The sequence below is a fragment of the Cervus canadensis genome, chromosome 27, assembly GCF_019320065.1.
Source record: "Cervus canadensis isolate Bull #8, Minnesota chromosome 27, ASM1932006v1, whole genome shotgun sequence".
Taxonomy (NCBI): domain Eukaryota; kingdom Metazoa; phylum Chordata; class Mammalia; order Artiodactyla; family Cervidae; genus Cervus; species Cervus canadensis.
In genome coordinates, this window is record NC_057412.1 from 45,696,509 (window position 1) to 45,717,911 (window position 21,403).

Below are 21,403 nucleotides of genomic sequence, written 5' to 3' on the forward strand. Positions count from 1 at the left end.
CAAGGAGTATGATCGTGGATTTGCTGCACACAACACGAGAGACCCATCAAAGTAGCTCATGAACGAGAGCATGAGAAATATGATTAATGGAGATTTAAAAACCTGAGCAATCCATACTCATCACATAAAACTATTATCTGTGCTTCTAGTAATACCGATTTACCTTTGGTGAGCCTGTGGGGCTGCCACAGGGAGACCGAACTATGCCTTTCTGAATGAGGTCCAGGCGAGGAGGCACTGGTGGGAGGCTTAGATGTGGGATCTGGAGAGGGTCTGGGTGCGGCTTTCTTCTCTGAGCCAGGGGAGAGGATCCGGGAGACGTGACGGGGGAGCTCTGCCTGTCAGCGCACTAGGACACAAAAAGAGAAGGATGCCGCTGTGTGACGTGTGGAGTGGGCACCTTTCAGCTCTTAACGACATTTGGTTTTGAGAATGTATCTGCCATTGAACATCTGTGAAAATAAACTCACTTAGTTTACTCTGATTAATAGATGGAAGGAGCACACATGTTTCCCTCAAGGCCAGTTTATGTAGAGAATAAACAGATTAGCTTCTCCTACACATTGCACGAAGGGCCGAGGAAAGAATCAGCAGCAGTGCAGTTTAAAGACAATCAAATGCAGGCCTTCTTCTAGAAACCTCTCTCCAGAAACACACAACGCAGTGATGCACATTGCTCTTGGTTATCTCTGTTACAGAATTTTTTAGGTGTTTGGTTTAGAGTACAAATCGTATAATATCTAATGTATAACCTACTTTAATGAATAAAATCAGACACGTTTTTTTTTTCTTTAAGTTGTATATTTAAAATAAACAGCTTTAAGACCAAATATTTCCCCCGAAGTCTTCACATGGAAATTAAAGCCTCAAGTTAAATGTTCTTCTTTAAAAACAATTAAACCTAGGAAACTCTGTACTTCTAAAACACTGACAGATTTCTACACTATTACAGGGTTTCCATGTTATTTGGTAGATAAAAGAGCACCAAAAAGCCATCAATAAGCACTCTGATTTGTATGTATGTATGTAATCCCACTTCCCTGGTGGCTCAGTCAGTAAAGCGTCTACCTACAATTCAGGAGACCCAGGTTCAATCCCTGGGTCGGGAAGATCCCCTGGAGAAGGAAATGGCACCCCACTCCAGTACTCTTGCCTGGAAAATCCCATGGACGGAGAAGCCTGGTAGGCTACAGTCCACGGGGTCGCAAAGAGTCGGACATGACTGAGCGACTTGACTTTCATGTAACCCTTTCTATTTTGAAAGAGTGTGTGTACGTGTGCGCGTCAGACATACCCTGATTTTTGTATTTGATATAAAAGTCATCCTAATTAATTAAACAATATTCTATTCTGAAATACCAGGCAGTTTTCTTTTCAAGGCTGAGTTACTACCTATTTATTTGGAGATCTAGGCTTACGCTTGATACTTAACATTAATCTAACATGCTTTGATATTCATCTGTTTCCTACTGTGACTATTGATGAAAAATTTGAAGCCTGAGTTTAAGCCGTTTCCCCCTAACATTATTCACCTTTCCAAGAGTAGTCAATGTCAACTGTCAATGTAATTTCAACTCTAGCAGCAGTGAGAAATGTCCTTAACTGAGACAATAAATTTGTGTTCACATCCACACTAAGTTACATCATGGAAGGTTTTCTTTTTTAATTTACTAAAATTGGCGTTTGTCTGATTTTTTTCTCATGACTAGACTAGACTTATGGGTTACTGGAAGGAAGGCCATGTTGATCAAATAACACTTTAATGACATCACATCAAGGGTCTACACTATCAATGTGATTTCATCGCTATTGATGCTGACCTTGACTACCTGGTTAAGACACTGACCGTCAGGTTTCTACACTATAAAATTACTATTTCTACCCTTTCCTTTACTCTACTCTCTGCCAGAAAGTTACTATGTGAAGCCCACATCAAAGTAGTTGGGACTTGCTTTTTAAAAATAAGCATGTCTAAGCAGAAGCTTCCAGACCATACCTTAGGTATACCTGAATATTGTCATAACATCACTAAACTATCAATTCTCTGCCTCTCTACTCTGCCAAATAAATGAAAAACAGGTCAATAAATGTCGATGTACTTTCACAGTAAATTTTAAGAACATTTTCTTTTTATTCATTTCATGATTCTTTTTTAATATCCCTTACCTTGTGATAAGGCAAAACATTCAACTGTTACTTAATTGAAGGAGAAAAAGTAGAAACTCTATAGAGCCATAACCTGATTTTAATGGAGCAAGTCACTCTTATTGGTAAAACAACAGTTTTACCCCAAAAGCCATGGAGCCTCAGATGGTCATGAATTTGAAACTGATGGAGTAAAACCAATCAAAAATGATCACACAACAGAAAAAAATCCTAATGTCAAACTACAAGCATCACAGTAGGTAGCAACTCAGATCAGGAGAGGTCACCAGACATCTAATTCTACCCAATTCCCATTAAGGATAAATTACATTATTTGAGAACTAGCAAAACTGATCTGGTTATTATTCTTTACAAAAAAAGATTCAAGAAACAAAGTCATCGTATGTAACTTTTACACATATACAAACACACACACAGAATACAAAGCATGTCATTGTTTCAGTTACTTGCAAAGAAATTTTTCAGTGCTAGGTCCATTCACAGGAGAAGGGGGTGACAGAATATGAGACGGCTGAATGGCACTGTCAACTCAGTGGACATCAGTGGAGACTGAGCAAACTCCAGGAGACAGTGAAGGACAGGGAAGCCTGGCGCGCTGCAGCGCATGGGGTCACAGAGAGGCGGACGAGACTTAGCAAGTGAAAAACAACAGGTGCGTTCACGGCAAAGACCACCTATGCTCCACCATGAGCTTTTCTGCCACAACTATCTGCCCGCTTCCTTAAATACCCGGAACAGGAAGGGGAATCCTGACAGAGTCAACGGCCCACTGTCACCACCAGACCTTGACTTCTGCTTTAACTACTAATTTAACATTTCAGCAACACCAAATCCCCGAGAAAAAGAAATGCAAAAAAACAAAATGGCTGTCTGAGGAGGCCTTACAAATAGCTGTGAAAAGAAGAGAAGTGAAAAGCAAAGGAGAAAAGCAAAGATATACCCATTCAATACAGAGTTCCAAAGAACAGCAAGGAGAGATAAGAAAGCCTGCCTCAATGATCAATGTAAAGACATAGAGGAAAACAATAGAATGGGAAAGACTAGAGATCTCTTCAAGAAAATTAGAGATACCAAGGGAACATTTCATGCAAAGGTGGGCTCAATAAAGGTCAGAAATGGTATGGACCTAACAGAAGCAGAAGATATTAAGAAGAGGTGGCAAGAATACACAGAAGAACTATACAAAAAAGATCTTCATGACCCAGATAATCACGATGGTATGGTCACTTACACTCACCCAGAGCCACACATCCTGGAATGGGAAGTCAACTGGGCCTTAGGAAACATCACTACAAACAAAGCTAATGGAGGTGATGGAATTCCAGCTGAGCTATTTCATATCCTAAAAGATGATGCTGTGAAAGTGCTTCACTCAATATGTCAACAAATTTGGAAAACTGAGCAGTGGCCACAGGACTGGAAAAGGTCAGTTTTCATTCCACTCCCAAAGAAAGGCAATGCCAAAGAATGCTCAAACTACCGCACAATTGCACTCATCTCACATACTAGTAAAGTAATGCTCAAAATTCTACAAGCCAGGCTTCAGCAATACGTGAACCGTGAACTTCCAGATGTTCAAGCTGGTTTTAGAAAAGGGAGAGGAACCAGAGATCAAATTGCTAACATCCTCTGGATCATTGAAAAAGCAAGAGAGTTCCAGAAAAACAACCATTTCTGCTTTACTGACTATGCCAAAGTCTTTGTGTAGATCACAGCAAACTGTGGAAAATTCTGAAAGAGATGGGAATACTAGACCACCTGACCTGCCTCTTGAGAAACCTATATGCAGGTCAGGAAGCAACACTTAGAACCGGACATGGAACAACAGACTGGTTCCAAATAGGAAAAGGAGTACCTCAAGGCTGTATATTGTCACCCTGCTTATTTAACTTATATGCAGAGTACATCATGAGAAACGCTGGGCTGGATGAAGCACAAGCTAGAATCAAGATTGCAGGGAGAAATATCAATAACCTCAGATATGTAGGTGACACCAACCTTATGGCAGAAAGTGAAGAACTAAAGAGCCTCTTGATGAAAGTGAAACAGGAGAGTGAAAAAGTTGGCTTAAAGCTCAACATTCAGAAAACTAAAATCATGGAATCTGGTCCCATCACCTCATGGCAAATAGATGGGGAGACAGTGGAAACAGTGGCTGACTTTATTTTTGGGGGCTCCAAAATCACTGCAGATGGTGATTGCAGCCATGAAGTGAAAAGATGCTTACTCCTTGGAAGGAAAGCTATGACCAACAAGACAGCATATTAAAAAGCAGAGACATTACTTTATCAACAAAGGTCCATCTAGTCAAAGCTATGGTTTTTCCAGCGGTCATGTATGGATGTGAGAGTTGGACGATAAAGAAAGCTGAGCACAGAAGAATTGATGCTTTTGAACTGTGGTGTTGGAGAAGACTCTTGAGAGTCCCTTGGACTGCAAGGAGATCCAACCAGTCCATCCTAAAGGAGGTCAGTCCTGGGTGTTCATTGGAAGGACTGATGTTGAAGCTGAAACTCCAATACTTTGGCCACCTGATGCGAAGAGCTGACTCAGTGGAAAGGACCCTGATGCTGGCAAAGGTTGAGGCCGGGAGGAGAAGGCGACGACAGAGGATGAGATGGTTGGATGGCATCACCGACGCAATGGACATGGGTTTGGGTAAACTCCGGGAGTTTGTGACAGACAGGGAGGCCTGGCCTGCTGTGGCTCATGGGGTCGCAAAGAGTCGGACACGACTGAGCAACTGAACTGAACTAAAATCCCTAGTATGTTTAGGTAATGGGATGTACTTGATTTGATTTGGGTGAATTGTTAAGATATTAAGTGAGTATACTGAAAATCCTCAGACAGACATCGAAACCAAGATGTGGGGTGCAGCAGTAATCCTGAACATCAAGATAGCTCCAGACAAGCACCCTCTCCACAGTTCTGTGAATGTAATCCAAGGCAAATCTTAAGAATAGTTCATACTACACTCTCAAAGTGATTTTATACTGTCCTCCTGAAAGACTAATTTATTTTGAAGCATTATAGAATGTGTAATTTGGCTTAGTCATAAGGATTTAGTGGAGGGTATATCAGTAGTGAAGAAACAAATTTTTTTATCTTTATTGATTATGTGGTCTAAATTTATCATAACTTATTCATTTTCCAGAGTTCTCCTAAATGACAGTAAAATTCCCATGTAAGAGTAGAGAGTCTAACAGTGCCCTTTAGATAAGAATGCCTTTTTCTTTGCTGAAGCCTTTTTGTTGTCTCTATGAACAATTCTGAACTAGAATAGGGAAACTTTGTATTAACTTTTATTGCTGGGAAAATTCAAATGCTAACTGTGAATATTTGTAAACATTTTTAGAAGATGGTCACATTAAAGGTCAATCAATTATATTTTTCGCTGTCTCTTTGAAAGTCTAAAAAGAAAAGAAGTCTTAGATAATGCTTCACAAGCCCACTCCTGCTATACTCTTCGCCCATTATCTATCATATTCTTTTATTTACCCCTCAGTGATTTAGAAGAGCTCTTTATATATTAGGATAGTGAACCTCTAATCTGTTTTAACAGTAGTGAAAAAGTTTTTCTTACTTTGTCTTTTAAATTTTTTAATAGCTGAAATTTTATTTTTAAAGAAGAGACTTTACTACTGCACTTCTGATTTTAATCTTCTAATGAATAAATAAAACTAATTAGTATAATAAAAAGGCATACTAATCAAGGGTTTCTTAAAAGGATCATATCCTTTTTGCCATGGCCTTACATGAAATCCTTTTTAGTCACTCCATCTCTTTCTGCCCACTGTATTAGGTTAGAACAAATAAATGGAAAGCTAGAAAAGATTAACTAGGAAAGTAGGAAGTAGAAAGTAGGATGTGGACACAGAATTAACTGTATAGAATTTATTGCACAGTATAAAGAAAATCATTTATATAGAGGCAACTGTAAGAACTACAAAGGATGGCATCATCCTTTCAAGTTATAGGTTAGCTGATTTGTATGGTTACATCCCTTTATATTAATTTTAGTTATTCTCAAATTTTCCTGGAGCTATTTCAAATCATAAAAGATGATGGTTTTAAAGTGCTGCACTCAATATGTCAGCAAATTTGGGAAACTCGGCAGTGGCCACAGGACTGGAAAAGGACAGTTTTCATTCCAGCCCCAAAGAAAGGCAATCCCAAAGAATGTTCAATCTACCACAAAATTGCACTCATTTCACACGCTAGCAAAGTAATGATCAAAAATCTCCAAGCTAGGCTTCAATAGTACATGAACTGAGAACTTCCAGATTTTCAAGCTGGATTTAGAAAAGGCAGAGGAACAAGAGATCAAATGGCCAACATCTGTTGGATCACAGAAGAAACAAGAGAATTCCAGAAAAACATCTCCTTCAGCTTCACTGACTATGCTACAGCCTTTGACTGTGTGGATCACAACAAACTGGAAAATTCTTCAAGAGATGGGAATCCCAAACCATCTCATCTGCCTCCCGAAAAATCTGTATGCAGGTCAAGAAGCAACAGTTAGAACAGGACAGGGAACAATGGACTGATTCCAAAAGGAGTATATCAAGGCTGTATATTGTCACCCTGCTTATCTAACTTAACATGCAGAGTACATCACGTGAAACGCTGGGCTGGATGAAGCACAAGCTAGATCAAGATTGCAGGGAGAAATATCAATAAACTCAGATACGCAGATGGCCATCCTTATGGCAGAAAGCAAAGAGTGACTAAACTGTCTCCTGATGAAGGTGAAAGAGGAGAGTGAAAAAGTTGGCTTAAAGCTCAACATTCAAAAAACGAGGATCATGGCATCCAGTTCCATCACTTCATGGCAAGTAGATGGGGAAACAATGGAAACAGTGAGAAACTTTATTTTGGGGGGCTCCAAAATCATTGCAGATGGTGACTGCAGCCATGAAATTAAAAGACACTTGCTCCTTGGAAGAAAAGCTATGACAAACCTAGACAGCATATTAAAAAGCAGAGACATTACTTTGTCGACAAAGGTCTGTACGGTCAAAGCTATGGTTTTTCCAGTAGTCATGTATGGATGTGAGAGTTGGACCATAAAGAAGGTTGAGCGCCGAAGAATTGATGCTTATGAATTGTGCTGTGGGAGAAGACTCTAGAGTCCTTGGACTGCAAGGAGATCAAACCAGTTAATCCGCAAGGAAATCAGTCCTGAATATTCATTGGAAGGACTGACACTGAAGCTCCAATTCTTTGGCCACCTGATACAAAGAGTCAACTCATTAGAAAGACCCTGATGCTATAAAAGATTGAAGGCATGAGGAGAAGAGGACAACAGAGGACAAAATGGTTGGATGGCATCACTGGCTCAATGGACACAAGCTTGAGCAAGCTCCAGGAGATGGTGAAGGACAGGGAAGCCCAGCATGCTGCAGTCCATGGGGTCGCAAAGAGTCAGACACAGTTGAGTGACTGAACAAAAACAACCCTTGTATTCAGAACTTCAGAATATATGCTCTTTCCACCCCACACCCCATTTCCACTTGTTTTAAAATACAAAAGCTGAGCGCCTTGATTCCTGCCTGTATTATCATCAGTTCAGTTCAGTCAGTCATATCTGAGTCTTTGCGACCCCATGGACTGCAGCACACCAGGCTATCCCTTTCTTTGGGATATTATCATCACACCAGCCTATTTGTCTAATTAACATATTCTCTTAAGTTCCTTAATACTGGTTGTTGATGAGCTGCCTTTAACAAACTGCAGTCCTGGTGCTCTAGAAATTTAAAGACCACATTTGTTTCTTTTATGTGTCTACATGCTCACCAATTTCTCCAAACCCTTTGCTTCATAAAATGATAAAATGTTCTTCTTTATTTTTCTGACAAAATTTACAGAATTCTTTAGCACTTAGAATAGGAGGCGAATAACTATCACAAAAAATAGAGAAATCTGAATTTGCAATTTTAACAGAAAATCCTGAGAGAAAAGGCCCAAGAAGTAAAGTAGTCAAAAGCTCATCTCAGCATGCTCAGCAATTACCAAAAATAATCGAGGACTCATTGTATTTCAGTCACTTTTCATTTTATGCACACCTTTTAAAGAGAGATTTTTTAAAAGCCTTATTAATAAGGTCCATTATTATGGAAATAGAAAAACATCTGGTAAGAAACTTCAAACCCTGCCAGGCAATTATTAAAAACAGGATAAGAGAAAATCTCTCCAATCACTAATAAGATGAGAGTTCTGACAATCCTAGCAATAATCAAAGTCAAATTTATAGTATTTCTAAGAAGATTTTTACTTAATGAATTTTCATGTCTGAACAAGGTAGATACAAGTATTATAAGGATGATTAAAAGGACAACATTTCTCTTAAATACGTGAAAATTAATGAAGGACACTGATAAAACTTATCAAAGAAAATAAAATATTCTAAGTAAAATATTCTAATAAAATAGAATTAAAATAAAGTATTCTATTTTCATTCTAACTATTCCTTTGGTTATTCTTTACTCATAGTCATTTGTGAACATAACAAAATCAAGATTTTAATAGCTCATACAGTATATTATTCAGAAGATATCCATTACAGAAATATTTTATACAAACACATACCCATGTGTCATTTATAATGTCTAATTTAATATTTAAGTAATTACCAAACACCTAGTATGTTTAAATAATGAGATGGTCTTGATTTTAATTGGGTGTATTGCTAAGATACTAAAAGGGTATACTGAAAATGCTCAGACAGACATCCGAATGATTTGTGTTGTCTATTTTGGAGTACTGTAACATTGTTCCTTTTTAGATAACAAATGCTTACATGCGGAACATGGTATAAGAGCAATAATACAGTCATTTCATGCTTATCCTGCTTATCCACAGTTGCACTTCAAGAAGTCTCAATATGTAGGAATTTAGGGAGGAATTTGTAGTGAAAAAGAAAAGTGCTCCCAACCTTATCTATAGATTGAATGCAATCCCAATTAAAATCCCAGCAAGTAATATTTTAGATATAGTCAAACCGATTCTGAAGTTTAGATAGAGACAAGAGACCCAGAATAGGCCACAGAACAAAGGAGGAGAAAGTTGGAAGACCAACACTACTTGACTTCAAGACCCACCAAAAAGCTACACTAATCAAGATTCTGTGATATTGGCAGAAGAATAGACAAATACATTAATGGAACAGATATAGATCCTCCAAAATACAGTCAACTGATCTCTGACATAAGAGCAAAGGTAACACAATGTAGTAAACATACTCTTCTCAACAAGTGGTGCTAAAGAACAGGACAGCCACATGCAAAGAAAATTCTAGACATGGACCTTCCTTATTCTTTCACATGGGCCACAAACCTAAATGTAAAATGCAAAATTATACAGTTCCTAGAAGATAATATGGTAGAAGTCCCATATTAAAAGATGAGATGACTCTGATGATCACTTTTTAGATACAACACCAAAGTTTCCATCCATGACATCATTAAAATGAAAAATTTCTATTCTGTGAAAGAAACTATCAAGTAAATAAAAAAAGCCACAGACTAGAAGAAAATCTTTGAAAAATATGTCTGAGAAAAGACTGTTATGTAAAATATACAAAATACTCTTAAAACTCAACAATAAGAAACAATCAGATTTTTCAAATGAGCCAAAGACCTTATCAAATATCACACCAAAGATAATACAGATGGAAAAATCACTATATGAGAAAATGCTACACATCATATATCATCAGGGAAATGTAAATGAGAATAACAATGAGATATTACTATGAAATCCAAACCACTGACAACGTCAAATGCTAATGAGGAGGTGGTAAAAACAAAAACTCTTATTCTTTTTTGGAAGAGTTTGGTGGTTTCTTACAAAACTGAACATACTTTTAACATACAATGTAGCAATCCTGCTCCTTGATATTTACCCAAAGGAGCTGAAAACTGTTCATGGAAAAAGCTACATATAGATGTTTATAAATGTTTTAAACCTAATTGCCAAAACTTGCAAGCAACCAAGATGTCCTTCAGTAGGTGAATGGGTAATAAACAAACTGTGATACAACCAAATAATGGATTATTATTAATGCAAAAAGAAATGAGCCACACTGAGCTAGGAAAGGACATAGTGGAAATTTAAATGCATACTAGTAAGTCAAAGAGCTTCCCTGGGGGCGCAGACGGTAGAGTCTGCTTGCAATGCAGGAGACCCAGGTTCTATCCCTGGGTTGGGAAGATCCCCTGGAGAAGGAAATGGCAACCCACTCCAGTATTCTTGCCTGGAGCATCCTCATGGACAGAGGAGCCTGGCGGGCTACAGTCCATGAGGTTGCGAAGAGTCAAGCACAACTGAGCGACTTCATGTTCAGGTTCACGTTCAAGTGAAAGAAGCTAATCTGAGAAGGCTACATACGGTATTATTCCAACTATAACAACATTCTGGAAAAGGCAAAGCTATTAAGACAGTAAAAAGGGCAATGGTTGCTGGGGGGGTCTGTGGGTAGATGAATAGGCACAACACAGGATTTTCAGGGCAGTGAAAATACTCTGCATGATGCTATACTTGACACTATACATTTCCGCAAACTTACAGAACGTACAGTACCACAAGTGACCCTACTGTCAACTACGGACTTTAGACAGTAATGATGTGCCAGTGCAGGTTCATCAATTATAACAAACGTATGAGTCTGGTGGGGGGCTGTTGACAATAGGGGGAGGCTACCCATGTGTGGAGAGGCACGGGGAACATGAGAAATCTGTGTACATCTCCCTCAATTTGTCTGTGAACCTAAAAATGCTCTAAAAGTCTTCTAAAAAACAAAAACCAATCAAAGAAAGAAAAGTCTTCTCAGTGGAAAAATCCTGCATTTCTCCCTCTAGGAACAGTAACAAGAAATAAGCACCTTGCTAACTTACTAAGAATATGGATATTACTTTTTTGTGTAAACTGAGGTTTACTATTTTACATTATTATTTACATTCCACTAATAGCTTTTGTAAATTTTTTAGATACTACAAATTATGAGCAATGAAGAGGAGGAAAATGATTAGAAAGTTACATATGGAGGAATATTGACTGGATTAAGAGCTAACATCTCTTTGAGGTGTGACAGGGAGGTAGTCAATAAAACTGCCAATAGGGTCTACTGTAAAGAAGTGCAAACAGCCTCGCAAGTGGAATAACCCCAAGGGCCCTCTCCATTAAAATGTTAAACATTATTAACTACTTAGAGTTACACTGCTTCTCCCTGAAGTGCCTTTTACAAGAGGGACATAATCTCCTAGCCTGTGACCAGCCTCTATAACCCTGAAATTTCTTTGAAGTTTCATATTTTACTTTAAACATTTATATGAGTTTTGCATTCTGATCCAAATATACATGTGATATTAATTCAAAGCTATGGTTCCACTGTCTAGGTGCAACTTCCCCTTAAATCCTGTAGCAAAATGTAAGCCTTAAGAAGTATGTCACGTTGATTATAGTGGCTTCTTATGCCCTTTGGTTCATTCAGCTGCATAACCAATTTTGAGAAGTCAGGGAAGAGTGACATATAATTCAGAAATATTTCCATAAAAATGGCTAAGAAACAAGAACATCCTGGGAATTAAGGGAATTCTATCTAGCCACTGAAAAATGCCCTCATGGGAAAGCCCTACTGCTTGCAAACTACAGTTGCTTTGAACAATAAGCAACTGCTATTTAGTTACTTAAGTTCTTCATCCTACTTGAGAGAATATGTACTTAATCATTTCTTAAAATTAATTTTATTTGATTAGGTATAGCTGATTTACAATGTTGCGTTAGTTTCTGCTACACAGCCAAGTGAATCAGTTACACATACATCCACTCTTTAGATCCTTTTCCCATACAGGTAGGCCATTACAGAGTACTGAGCTACCTGTACTTAATCATTTGAATACACTTCTGTAGAAAATAAGACTGTTGTAAACTTACCTAAATTATTCTGTCCTTAAAATAATATCTCAGCTGATATGTTGGCAACTTTGCATTCTCTGAGTTTTAAACCTACAAGGTAGTTGTACTATAGGAGAGCTGGACCATAAAGAAGTCTTGAGCACCGAAGAATTGATGCTTTCAAATTGTGGTGCTGGAGAGACTCTTGAGAGTCCCCTAGACTACAAGGAAATCAAACCAGTCAATCCTGAAGGAACTCAATCGTGAATATTCATTGGAAGGACTGATGCTGAAGCTCTAATACTTTGGCCACCTGATGCGAAGAACTGACTCACTGGAAAAGATCCTGATGCTGGGAAAGATTGAGGACAGGAAGAAAAGGGGGTGACAGAGGATGCGATGGTTGGATGGCATCACCGACTCGATGGACATGGGTTTGAACAAACAGTGAAGAACAGGGAAGTCTGGCGTGCTGCCGTCCATGGTATTGCAGAGTCAGACGTGACTCAGTAACTGCACACCAAGTACAGTCACTGTCCTTAGCGACTGTTAGTACAACAAGGTAGCTGTACGGTGAGTTTAATGTGGCCGATGACATCATAATTATGCATACATTAATAAAGAAGCACAGCCAAGCTCTTGCCAAACCAATCCCATTGAAATGGCTATTTCTTTGTGAACAATGACACATGGTAGTATCTAAAAGAAAAAATACCGCTACAGACATCTCAAAAATACTAACGGTTAATTCTCAGAAGTACAGCAGTAACTGCAGGAGTCTTGAATAACACTATATAAAGAATGATGTTAATAACAACTGATACTTAATGTTTACTACGTACCAGCACTGTTCTAATGGCTTTACATTAGTTAACTCATTTAATTTCAACCCTAAAGTTTTTACAGACAAGGTCACTGAGTCAAAGGGAGTTAGATAACCAATGGAAGGCACACAATGCCAAGGAGCAGAACTGGAACATGAACCCAGGCTGCTGGACGCCAGGGACCACAGCTCTCCTAAGGACCTTATAGTTAACAGGGTCACCGCTGATCACTCAGTCAAACAGCTGAAAAACAAAACTTTCCCCAAGGCCTAGACTGTGTGTGAGGCACCATGCAAGTCTCTGAGAACGAAGAGCGAAGCGTGCCCGCCAGGGCTCCCAGTCTACACCACAGGAGGCCAACCCCAAGCTCGGTCCAGAGGTCAAGTGCTTGCCTCTTCTGTGCTACTACAGTTCAAACTACTTTTGAGGAATGCGTGACAGCGTCTTCAAGGTCCCCTGTATCATCGCATCACACTTGGACAAGGTAGTTTTTTCCTTTGATATCCACATACTAATAAAGAAAATGCTCCTCATCTGCACGGAGAGCTTTAAGAAAATTGAGTAAACAATGCAATCACACGGCAAACAATAACCTGTGACTGTGGACTGCTTGCTGCCATTCAGGACTTCGCCTGTGTTGCACGGGAGGAGAGGAGAACCACTAGCGTGCATCAGTGTCAGCTTTCCTAGATGCGTCTGTCCCGAGGGTTGGAGGAGACTTGCATCTCTGACGCCACCCACTAAATGTCAGTGGGTCCCTTGATCTCTCGGTCATTGTGACAATGAAAGTGTCCCCACATGTCTCTGAATACCTTCAGAAGGAAGAGCTCGACCATACTTGAAGACCATGGTCTACATTTCAAAGGTCTGGTTACTTCTGAATTTCCCTTTTGGTGTAAATTTTGTCCTTACTGCTCCAGCGTGGACTTGAGCCCTGTGGTTGAAATCTAAGTCACGTTAAAAAGGTCATACTACCCTAAGAATACTGCAAAACCACTGTGATCTATACACATGAATTCTTTGCCCAGAATAGGAGTACTATGCACTCTTTCTTCACATATTAGGAAAAGGAAGAATTAAATGATATATTAAGTTTTCAATTAGCAACATGTATTTTAATTAGTGATGGGAGCATTAGAAGGATGTATAAAAAAAAGATAAAGGAATAATAATTCCTTTGACCTCTGGTCACACCTGATTTTCCTCTTACGTGGTCACTCACTAAAATTTTAAATACTGTTTTAAGATAATATAATGTTTAAGACCAAGGAAATTAATCTCGGTTCACATACTAGGTCAGTCTATCAACGTATTTGTACCAAATCTTCATTTGTTTGCAATTTATGTATTTTGTGAATAATATGTTCTGTCAAAGTAACTGTTAAGGAACTGTGGAGATTCTTTACACCTCTGGCAAAATGAAGCAAAATTCTGACCTAGCAATAGATACCTTTTCTCAGCTTTGATCTGACTAAAGTCAGAAAGGATTTGATCTTACTTATCACACCCTGGACTTCCTCTAAGGGATCACTCAGATCCAATTATCCGAGAAATTCAGACAGCTCGAGGACTCAAGCAACAGTACAATTTCAAGCAGAACCTATAACAGCTTCTAGTGAAACTCATAAAATAGCCTACATCTAGAAAGGCAACTAACACACTGTATTATAGATTTATAGTTTCTTCTTGTTTCTGCAAGATTAGCATTCCTAAATAAACCTACAAAACAAACAATAAAAAATACATTCTATAGCTTCAGTATGCTACTCCTTATAAATTCCAGCTGCAGATATCACCATGACAACAGGAATATACAAACAGCTCAGTTCTCTATGCTTTGATAGAAGCATTACTAATTTGAAGAATGTAATATGCTTCCGACAGACAGGAACAGTTTCACAATATAGTTGGAAAAGAAGGGAAAGGTGAAGAGTATTTGAAATGGCAGATAAAAGAGAATTAATTCCTTATGCTGGACAATGACTGACAGTCACTCATGGAGTTGAGAGAATGAAATGTTTTTAAAATGAATAAATCAAAGAATGAATGAGGCAAAAGAATGATAACAGAGTGGAAGAAAATCAAGTAGAAGAGCTAGTGTGTCAAAATGATCTGTGGTATTTGTTTATAACCTCAGCTGAAGACAGAACTGCATAAAATCTGTAATTTGGTATTTTGCACAGATATACCCAAGTCTTCAGACTGGAATGAAAAAGATGCTTAAAATCAGGCCACTGCCCTCACAGACCATGTGAACATGCATGTGCATTTATTATTTCACTTAATATATGTCTAGGCACTAAGAAACACAAAGATAAATAAGATATTGGCACTGGCCTTAAGAACAGTCTAATGCAGAAGACATCCTCTGAATAAAACATAACAATTTAGTGTAACTCTTGAAGCGAAAGTACCTATGAAGTGCTATAGGAACATAATACCACAGCACTGTCTTTCCCAGTTATTCAGAAAGAACTGAGGCTTGTAGTCACAGTAAAGTTTAGGTTTTATTGACAGTAAAGTGGCAGTGATTTATGAAATATTATAAAATTCACAATCAGTTTAATTGATGAGGTAGGCCAGTTATAAAGACATATAATTGAAACACGATTCCTCAATTTAAAAACAAATAATTACAAGTTCTTTAAGTTTCTTCAATCTAACTGCTCCTGGAAAGTAAAGAAATGACGCTGCCTGGAGTGACAACTTTGCTCAATAAATGCTGGCTTCTGGGACCAGAAAGTCTGAGAGCAGCACCCGTCTTCTCTTTCTGGGGATAAACTAAAGAGAAGGTCATTGTCAAAATTTCTCAGCTCCCTCAACAGAAGGTCCATCAGCGTGCCAGAGAGAACACAACGTGCATGGTTTGAGAACGTGCAAGGCCAGGGAAAACCACCAGGGTCACCTCCGACTGTCCCGCGCTCACTTTATGTTACCAGTGATTCCCTTCAATGGTCAGGGCCACGACTGAACCAAAGCCCCAGCCTCGACTCACTCCAGGGGAAATCAGGCTGAAACTGCCACCTTCCCAGACTCACGTAGGGTAAACACCATTTTCTCCCAACCAGTAAGGTGTACAAAGTTCTTGAAAGAATTACTCTTATGGCCCTTCCCCCCGTCCTCTGACATGAATCACTGAAAGTAGAAAGCCCATTTAGTAAAGAAAATTGAAAATGCCTTTTTCCTAGCTAGAAAACATTACCATTTAGTTCACTGGAACTACTTCAGCTGTTGTACCTGTCTGAAATACTTTTCTGTCATCCCCTATTATCCATGCATTCAATAAACATTCTTTAAATGCTTTAAAGTGTCCTAGATCTGGGACTGGAAATGTTTTTCTTAAAGGGCCAGATAGTAAATAATTTAGGCTTTGCAAACCAAGAAGCAAAATCAAGGAAATTATGTAAGTACCTAAAAAATCATTTAAATATATAACCATTTAAAATGTAAAATCATCATTAGCTCACAGGAAAACAAATACAGGCCACAGATTAATGATTTTAGTGCTAGATCATAGTCAAATATTCAGACAAAGCTAAGACCAGTAGGTTCCTAAATTAAAAGGAAAGGTCTTTTGCAATAAGACCTAGCTTCTTCTAGTAAGAACCTGAGGGATGATCTAATAATGCTGTCCAAAAAAATTATCTACTGGTTATTAAGTATTTCTATTATATCTATCTATAATAAATATTTCAATATATATAGAAATGTTCTACATCTGTACAGTTCGACAGTGTAGCTGGTAGACACAAGAGGCTCTTAAGCATTCCAAATATGTTGAGTGTGACTGAAGGACAATATTTTTAAATTTATTAAATCTTAATTAGGAACATTTAAATAGCCACATACAAAGTGTATATTGGAAACAAACATAATAATTACTTATACCTCTAATTAGGAGGGCCTAAATGAATGTTAGGTTTTTAGTGACCAATTAGGGCATAAGTAACTTTATAGATTAATGCCAACAGATCACAATTCAAATTATTTTTAATTTCTGGTTATTCGTGATGCAAATTATATTATGAAACTGAAAAGACCTGCAGAAGACAAGTACGTATGCACTATCAAGTATAATTTGTGTGACATGTTCCAAAGAGGACACAAGAGGTGTCTTGCATGATGGCGGACAACTGAAGTTTTAAGTTATCAGGAAGACCCGGAATAAAGCACCAGTTCTGCTTAAAGGAGTACTTGGATCTTAGGCAAGTCATTGCACCTCCTTCTTCAATGGCCTCCTTTGTAAACCAGCACATTAACAGTAGCTTCTCTACTGGGTTGGTGTCATGATCGAATGAGATCAAAGATTTAAGAACCTAGAACACTGTAAGCTCACTGAAATCATAAATGTTACTACTTTATTTTGCTTCATTAAAATAATATTATACGGCAAATATTTTAGGATACAGTCCACAATCTGACTTGGTAGAAACCATTTCACCACACTGCATGTGAGAGAGCTACATATGAAGTGTTGGTTATCACTGCATTTTTATCCAGCAGACATAACTGAATTCTGGCTTGACAGCTTCCTAACGCAGCACATCAGACACCTACTCTGAGCCTCATTTCCTTATCTGGAAAATGAGCAGAGTATCTTCCTCTTCAAGTTGAGAGAATAATAGATGTGAGAAGTTTTGTCCATACACATATTAATACTGGTAGAAAATACTGATTAAGAGTTCATCTTAAAGTTTAAGTCTCAATTCCCTGTTTCAGTTAGAGCTGCTTGTTTCCTGTTCATCCTTGAGGGAGGGTTACTGAGGAACTGAGGAATAATTACTTCCTTTCTTCCATCTCTTGGGGCAAAGGGATCACAAACTTCAAAACCAAATACAGTTGTCAGCATTAAAAGACAGAATCAAGAGTAGTTTCTCTTAAATTATGACATTTTTATGAAAAACCAGGGAGGTGAAGAATACAAATCATCTCAGACCAAAGCAAACCTTGAGAGTAGCCATTCTGATGGTGGTAATATATCTCCATGCGCAGAAATTTGAGAGAAGGACTGAACTATCTACATGGCCATGTGTAAAACAGATAGCTAGTGGGAAGCTGCTACGTAACAGGGCGCTCAGCTAGTGCCCTATGATGACCTAGAGGGGTAAGATGAGGGGGGTGGGTGGGAAGGAGGCTCAAGAGCGGTGTGGATATACGTTTACTTAAATTTGATTCACACCATTGGACAGCAGTGACCAACACAACATCATAAAGCAATTATCCTCCAATTAAAAATAAAGTAAAAATAAATCCTAAGGACAAGTACTTGGTAAGCATGGTAAGCATGGAACAGCAGAACACAAAACGCGGGAGGGCCAGGAAATAAACGCTGACACGGCCCTAAAGCAGCAGAAACCCCCCAACCACTGCATCCGTCTCCTGTATTAAGTGTCCCCCTAACTCAGAGACCTGGATGCACATGGCAGACACGGCCTGGTGCCGTTACACGTCATCACCACTCTACCTACACAGATGGCAAACAGGTGGCATATTACCTGCTGTGTCCTGACAAATTAGAGCAGAGGATCTCCGAGGCTGTTCAGGCCGAGTCTGAACTCAGCAGGGATGAGGACCGTGACTGATAAGCCATGCCTGCCCTGAGTCAGAAGGAAGGCAGGCACCTTCATACTGCGTGTGCCAACCCTTTCATACCACTCGTTGCCATTTCTCTAATTTTAAGAGCAAGTATCACTCAATCACTTCTGAGTGTAAGCTGAATTTCACGTGTCTTTTTATACAGAGAACAGCCTGACAGCTCCGAGTCCAGTTCTCTGGATCATTAATTTCTCGTTTGTTAATTACTCCCCTGGCCTTCTGGTTCACTGACTAGTCCCTGTGGGCCTGGTTACATAAAATGGGTAGTAGCATCCATTCCCAGTGAACTGACGAAGTTAATTTCCTGAGAGCAGTATGGATAAGCAAACCCCACACTATGGAAAATTCACAAAGGTAATATCATCACTTCTAATTTTAATAATTTCCTTTCTTCAATTTTCTTCATGGATATGCTACCGCCAGTCTCAGACAATGTTTAATTCCATACGAAGGCTCTCACCATCTCTCATTTTGGAGTTTAAAACCAGCGAGAGCGCTGAAGTAGTTTAGTTCTTTCTCTCCCAATGACTCCATCAGCCTTTCAACATTACTTACATCTTCACCTTTCTTTGGATTGATCCCAGCAGCTTTCCTTCTCAAACTCAGTCATACCCTACTCGTGACAGCATCATTTCTTTCTCATGTCCACACAACACATGAAAAAAACCTATATTTCCCAGTTTACCTTTCGAACATTTGCCAACCGATTCATCATCAAGGACTCCTCCCGGTCATCGTCATCGTCCAGGTCCAGCATCGGCATCCCAAAAGGGTCGATGATACTACAGCATCTGGATCCTTCATCCCTCGGATCAAAGGGGTCCACAATGATGGGCTCCGTCCCCTTTATTTCGCAGCGACAGAATGGGCAGCCCTGGCCGTCTGACTCCTGCACAAACACAAAAATCGTACTGATTGGCCTTTGTTCAAAAATAAAACAAAACAGACAGGGGCCAACTATATAAAAACCATACAACTACAAAAAAAGAAGTTGGGAAAAAAGAGGGTTTTGAGATAGGCAGTGGGGTTGGGGGAAGGTCAGTCTTGAAGGTGTGGAGTAGAACACAGAGCCAACAAAATAAATACTCATTATTTCAAATTTTCAAAGAAAAATTTCTTTAACAAAACCTTTGATTTGCCAAAGAAAAAGAGCCTAGCTTTACTGAATGTTCATTTACAATTTTAATGTATCAAAACTTTAGAGTCCTGCAGAAAACTGAAAACTGACTCATATCCTTCATTACCAAAAAGGCAGCAGTCCTAATTAAACATTTGATAAAAAGGACATTGTGATAAAAATTTCCTTCATAAAAGAAGTGGAACGAACATTTGGAATAATACATTTCAAAATCAATTCTGAGAAAAGCTCCTGTGCACATCACTATGGCTAAATATTTCCATTATGATTGCTGAGGTCTTTTGAAGTCCTGATTTATAAGCAATCAGTGGGAAAAATTAAGTGTATATTTAGAAGTCATCCTTGTCTTAACAGTTGGTCACCCTGACACAGCCCATATGGAATGTAGTAATATGTAAGTTAACACATTTTGCCCCTCATCTTGCTTCCAAACTAGATACTGCAAAAAAAAATCTGTGCAAATACTTTGGGGCCAGAAATTCATTTATTAGTTAATTACTGAAGTTTTCAAAAAATCTCCCAATTCCATTTTTAAAAAACAAACTATATTAAGAATTCACAATTGGTAGGAAAATGCGATGACTGTTTTCTCGCCCTGCAGATAAGGCTGGCTTTGAGAGACCGATGGTATATGACATTCACCATTATCTTTTTGTTTCTGTATTATACCCTGACTTTAAACAGTAAAAATGCAAGATCATATTAAAGGCAGAAATGGCATGAATGAGCACCATTTTAGAGATGAGACTATGAACAAAAAGGGCTAACATCTTTAAAGAAACCATTCGGTACTTAGACTGTCCCATCTGCTTGGTACGACGGGAACTCGGTGATCGACCTGCCCTCCAGTGATGCTCTAAATCAATGGTGGGTAACACTCTCACTCTCCTCTCACAGGACGAGTAAGCATATACTCTGTGTCAGATTCTGTGGTAGGTTTATTCTGTGGTGGGTTTCTTCTCTCCCAAGCCTTACTCTGATTAACAAAACCGAACATCTCCTTTCCCAAATCGTCAAAACAAGAAAAACAAATGTTCGTTGGATTGGTTAATTTAAAAAAAAAACAAAACTACAACAATTCTTTATTCATCTATTGCTTACATAATTTGGGAAAGAAACTTGGAATGGTAAAAGAGTTGAAAAGATATAGACTGGTTATTACAAAATTCTCTGATGGTTATGGCCCCATGTGCTCAGGTCTCGTGGGCTTCAAGGCAATTCAATTATCTGTTCCATCATTTTATAGATAATAAAACTGTTACTTAATTCTCCCATCTTACATTGATATTTTCTAACAAAGGAGCAAATATTTAAGGAAAACTCAACCTTTCTCCTATCTTTTGATAATAAGAACTATAAGTACATATTCAATATAGGTTATCATCCAGGTATAATCCCCTCATTATAAAAGGCAAAAGGGGTCCATATTGTGTGCATGCAGGAAATTTTCCTACAGATCTACAAAAGAAAATTTCAAATAGATAGTTCTAACATAAAAGAGCAAGATGCAGAAGAACTAATGTCCTCCGCATCTTTAATGCACGAATGATGGAAAGTGGTACTCTGGGCCCTGAGGGGAGCAACGTAAATACAGTAATTAAAGCAGTAAGGAACTGGCTGAGAGACACGTAGATCCCTAGAGCAGAACAGAGCCTGGAAACGAACCCGTGGATATATGGTCAATCAATTTACAGCAAACAAGCCAAGAATACACAGTGGGAAAAGGGCAGTCTCTTCAATAAACGGTGTTAGGAAAATAACAGTCACGTGGCATGAATAAACTAAT

The 21,403-nt window shown here is 38.6% G+C and overlaps 1 protein-coding gene across 9 annotated transcripts in view; it reads right to left on the reverse strand.

The window, feature by feature from the left end:
- CBLB (Cbl proto-oncogene B) overlaps positions 1 to 21,403 on the reverse strand; it is a 217,007-nt gene that overhangs the window by 55,938 nt on the left and 139,666 nt on the right. For all 9 annotated transcript variants that reach the window (XM_043448984.1, XM_043448989.1, XM_043448988.1 and 6 more), the window contains exons 10-11: positions 19,165 to 19,368; positions 164 to 349 (exon numbers count right to left, since the gene is read on the reverse strand). In XM_043448984.1, coding sequence (XP_043304919.1) covers positions 164 to 349; positions 19,165 to 19,368 — 390 coding nt within the window. The remainder of the gene's footprint in view (positions 1 to 163; positions 350 to 19,164; positions 19,369 to 21,403) is intronic.